This window comes from Petaurus breviceps, unplaced genomic scaffold (assembly GCF_028583685.1).
Source record: "Petaurus breviceps papuanus isolate PSGF00001 unplaced genomic scaffold, PetGlider_PUasm1.0 189, whole genome shotgun sequence".
NCBI lineage: Eukaryota > Metazoa > Chordata > Mammalia > Diprotodontia > Petauridae > Petaurus > Petaurus breviceps.
In genome coordinates this window covers 12,279,546-12,284,606 of record NW_027185809.1, presented here as the reverse complement: position 1 = coordinate 12,284,606, position 5,061 = coordinate 12,279,546, and the positions used below count along the sequence as shown (strand labels likewise).

At 43.9% G+C, this 5,061-nt stretch overlaps 1 protein-coding gene across 3 annotated transcripts in view; it reads left to right on the top strand.

Annotated features, from left to right (window-relative positions):
- The window catches only part of KLHL3 (kelch like family member 3), a 324,549-nt gene that overhangs the window by 127,226 nt on the left and 192,262 nt on the right, over nucleotides 1–5,061 (top strand). The window contains exon 1 of one of the 3 annotated variants that reach the window (XM_069091899.1): nucleotides 125–809. The exons of the other annotated variants lie outside the window; for them this stretch is intronic. Coding sequence (XP_068948000.1) covers nucleotides 778–809 — 32 coding nt within the window. The 5' untranslated portion in view covers nucleotides 125–777. Of the gene's footprint in view, nucleotides 1–124; nucleotides 810–5,061 lie in introns of those variants that run through there. 3 annotated transcript variants of the gene reach the window in all.

The window sequence follows — 5,061 nt, the reverse complement described above, 5'->3', positions numbered from 1 at the left end:
GTGTGTGTGTGCGTGTGTGTGTGCGTGTGTGTGTGCGTGTGTGTGTGTGTGTGTGTGTGCGCGTGTGCGCGCGCGCTCGTGTGCGTGCACGGCAAGCGACCCCCTTTGTATTTAAATGGGGAGCGAGGCTGCAGATGGGGTGGGATCGGGCGGGGCCGGAGCCCGGTCTGGGGAGGCACGCGCGCAGCACACCCGAGTTGCCCCGAGATCCCTCCTGCCCCCTGCACAGGCCGGCAGACAGACCCACACCCAGGCCGCAGTGTGCGGGGGAGACGCAGAAGCGGGCTCGGGCTGCCCAATCCATGCTCACCCCAGGAGACGCTTCTTCTCCCAGCCTCCGAGCTGGTTCGCGCTTACGCGGCGGGGGGTCTCATTGCCGATGTCACGGCGCGGAAGGGCTGAGAACACCCACAGTGGAAGTGTTTCGTGCCACGGCTGGTGCGAGCACCCCAGAGCCTGGCATGCAATGCTCGCTGTGCCCTACCTGGAGTTGGCGTGTGCCTGCTCGGCGATGGAAGGAGAGAAAATAGTCACTTTGACTTGCTATCTGACCACAGTTTCATTTTAAAAGTTCGTGATGGAGAAAAGAATGGGTTTGCCGTAGAGAAGCCCAGACCCCTTTTCTTCAGACAAGGAGCCTGATTGTGATAGAGACTTGAACTAAAAATAGACCAGTAACCGTGATTTCTGAGTGTACACACACAAATCACGAAAAACCCAGTAATGTCAGGACTTCATTTGATGTTTCAGTGATCGTATCTGGCTCAGAGTGTGGATATGTCAGTGGGAAGGCCAAAAACATCTCTCAAGTATGTTTTTTTTCTTTTTTTGGTGGTGGGGGAGAGAGTAAGACCAATGGAGCAGAGGTGTCTTGAAGTTTCACATTCATATAAGCTATCTAGGACTTTGGTTTGTTGGTTTTTTTTTTTTTTTTTTGGTGAAGGAAAGCGTCTTAGAAGAGCCCAGGGTGGCAGCTCAGGGAAGTCTCAAATCTTGTGTTTTCTCACCTCATTGGCAATGGGCACTCTTTCTTGACTTCTGTCTGAAGGACCTGTTATTTAAGGTTTTCCCAGCCTTTCGGGGAGGGGGGGGTGTAAATGGAATTCTGTTCTTTAAACATTTTCTTTCAGTCTGGTAGGAACCCTGCTATAAGCAGCCAGAAACAGACCTTATGAGGTGGAAGGACATGGTTGAGGATGAGAAGGGGCGGGCCACTATGTGTGTGTAAAGTTGCAGAGGTAGGCAGGTGAGGGCAGGCAGAGGTCAGACTCTTGGAAAGTGGAAATTGATGCTCAGGGATTGGAGTTGTCTAGTAGGTCTGGGGGCAGAGGTAATAATATTGCTATGTATTTCTTTCGAGTGTATAGAGCACTTCACATAACATTATTTCATTTGAATCTCACAGCAGCTTTGGCAAGTAGGTATTGTTTTTAATCTTCACTTTAAAGATGAGGGAACTAAGGCTCAGAAAGAGGAAGGGATTTCATTAGGGGGTCATATAGTTAAGGGTTTGGAGTTTGATTCACTCAGGTCTTCCTTACTCCAGATTGTATACTTTAGCCCCTATATCACATTGCCCCTCAGAGAGTGCTAGGTTTTATACTTACATATTTAAATGTGTGTTCATTATCTCCCCTGATTGAATGAAAATTCCTGAAGAGCAGGGCCTGTTTCTATATCCCAGTGATAAGCACAGTGCCTGGCACATAGATAGGATGATAGATTTAGAGAGTCGAAAGGGACCTACCTCCCTGGCCCCTCATTTTGGATAAGGAAACCAAAGCTTCAGGAAGGTCAATGACTTGTCCAAAGTCACACAGCTAGTAATCATCAAAGGTTTGATTTGAATCTTGGTCCTCTGACTATAGAGTCAACACTGTTTCCACTCTACATCTTTACTGACACTTCTAACTGCTTGTTGATTGAGTAATCAATTAATTAATCATCAAAGGTAATACATATTGACGTGAGTTATTGGGGGGCTATGAAAAATCCAAAGAAGGGGAGCCCTGGCCATCCTCAGCCCCTTCCCCAAAAGTTCATGATCTAACTGTTCTCCCATCATTTTTTCCCCTCCCCACCCCACCTCCTTTAAGGAGTTCAGGGTTTCTTCAATGCTTGACTCCATTAATCATTGATTATTTAGGAACCTGTTTATCCAAGGCCGACTAACTGCTTGTTGAACATCCCCTAGTTCACATAAGCACTTTTGCAATATGCTGGGTTGGGGAGAGAAATTCAGCTTGACAGTTTCCTCCTTTCACCTTGTGTTACCTCTGCTCTACAGGCTTGAATAGCTCACAGTTTCCTACTCCCTAAAGTCAAAATACCCCCACCATATGTTTGGAGGCTTATTTCCCATTACAACCTAGGAGTCAGGTTACTGAGTTCAAAACTGGCTTCAGATGCTAGCTATGTGACCTTGGACCAGTTACTTAACCCTGTTTGCCTCAGTTTCCTCATCTGTAAAATGAACTGGAGAAGGAAATGGCAAACCCCTCTAGGATCTTTACCAAGAATGGGGTCATGAAGAGTTGGACATGACTGAAACAACTAAAGAATAACAAATCTAGCATGCACTCTCCACTCTCCCTGTTCTTATTATCCCAGAATATAGCCACATTCTTTACTGTCTGTATGCCTGATTCACTTGGAATGCTTACCCTTCTCCCACCAATCAAATAACACTCACCTTTCAAAGTCCATCTCTGGTTCCTCCTTTTCCATTGGATTTTGCATATTGTACCAACTGATTTTGCTCTCCCTCTTTTTGAAGTGTATTTAGAATCAGAGACTAGGGCTGGTGGTATCCAACCCATTCCTTTTACAGAAGAGAACGAAGGTGAGACAATACCCATGATACTCACGGAGTCAGGATTTAAATTTAGGTCCTCCGACTCCAATCCTGTGCACTTTCCTGAGCACCTTCCTGCCTTCATTAATTCTCATTCTCTGCACATGAAAAAAAAAAGGCCATCTATGAGCCTTTCTTCAGTAGTTTAAAACATAATTAAAATAAAAAAAAATTAAAATAAAAAAATCCAAAGTTTTTTTTATTGTAAGACTCCTTAATGCCCCAAGAATAATTTGTGTTTTGATGGGCTTATTCTCCATCCTTCTACTTTCTATTTCTGCCCACTCTTTGCTTCAGGGATTTGGAATGAATTGATGGCCTTCTCAAGACTCAGTCATGTTAGTCAACTGTGCTATATAATATAGCCCACTGTGCTATAAGAGAGGAATGTAATGTTACCTTGCTCTGAAGGTCCAATTAAATCTGTCAGAGCTTACTCTTGCTCCCCATAATTCCCTCCTCTCTTTCCCTACCCCCTACCTTTCTTCTGTTCAGATCTCTTAATGACAGCCTATATTTATATTTCCTTTAATGTTTGCAAAGCAATTTACATTTATTATCTCATTTGACTCTTACCACTGTACTGTGAGATTTCCACTTTACATATAAGGAAATTGACATTTAGAGAGATTTCGTGATTTGCCTTTTCTCCCATGGGCAATAAATATAAGAGGTGGGATTAGGACCTACCCTAGATGTTTCTGACTCTTACATTAGCATGGCGGTTCTCTGTCATCCTGTTACCTCTGGGTCTCACCAGGACTTTGGCTTGTATTACCCCACAGTGATACCTTAAGCTATCAGGAAAGCTTTATGATCTTTACCTCGGTCACTTTATGCTCTTCCTGCATTTTGCTGCCCCACTCTCCAAAATGGATCTCTAGATATCATGGCTGGGAGGTGTTAAACTGCACCATTCTGTGGACCAAATAGACACATTTTCACGCAGATTGTTTTCCACCCTTCCTCTGCACACACCCTCCCCCTTCTCCCCCCTGTTTTTGCTTTCCACATTTTGCTTTGAGAACTGTAATCAAGCAGTACTACCATTGCCTCTGGAAAAGTTTTGTTAATTTGACTGCCTTATTCTATGAGACTTCCCAGATCAGAACTCCATTTACTTACTGGTCACCACTCCCCTATGCTGGGGGTACAGATACAAAAGCATGTCACTCCTTGACATTTAGGAACCAACGTTCTAACGGAGGAAACCCCAGCATTTAGGACAATGTTTGACCCATATTAAGTGCTTAATACACTCATTCATTCATGAAATCACAGAACCTTAGCTCTAGAGTTGGAAGTTGGACCTTAACAGCCATTTAACATCTTAATAGCCTTAACAGCTATAAAATGAGTGTCCCCTCTTCTCCCTGCCATTTTACAGATGAAAGAACTAAAGGAATAGAAATTATGAAGGTCACAAAAGTAGTAAGTGAACCAAGATTTGAACTTTGGTCCTTTGACTCCTTCAGATTGTCTTCAGCCAGACCAGAATCATACGTAAAGCATTTAATTGGGGGCGGCTAGGTGGCGCAATGAATAGAGCCCTGGCCCTGGAGTCAGGAGGACCTGAGTTCACATCTGGCCTCCAGACACTTGACACACTTACTAGCTGTGTGACCTCGGGCAAGTCACTTAACCCCAATTGCCCTCCAAAAAGCAAAAAAAAAAAAAAAAAGCATTTAATTTATCTGAGCTCTGAGCCCCTACCACGCTCAGCTTCCATTTTCTTCAATATTCTTATCCTACTTGAAATATTCCTTATTCTTTATGCTGAATAGAATGGCTTTAGAAGATGGAGTGAGGTGAATATGTTTTCTGCTTCACAAAAGAAAATGGAAATTGACCAGTCAGAATGGAAGGGCTCTCAGGCACCATGGTGACACCACTTCTCTAGCTATAGAGTATGTGTGTGGATCTGGAGAGCTGTAAGTAAACAGACATTTAGTGTGGCAGGTCCTGCTTGTTTCTAACTTATTTGTAGTTAATCTACATCAGCCATGTGACCAGGTGGAAAGAATGCAGGCTTCTTTTCCCAGTTTTTCAGGGTTCTAGGAAAGAGCAGCTTTGGAAGAAATACATGATAATGTGGGGGATATAGCCTGTCATTTTTCTTTACACCATGCTTTGCTATTACCTGATGATTCCTTTTCCCTGGAATTTGAACTGGAGATTTAATTGTTAAATGCACCATAGGTCAGTTG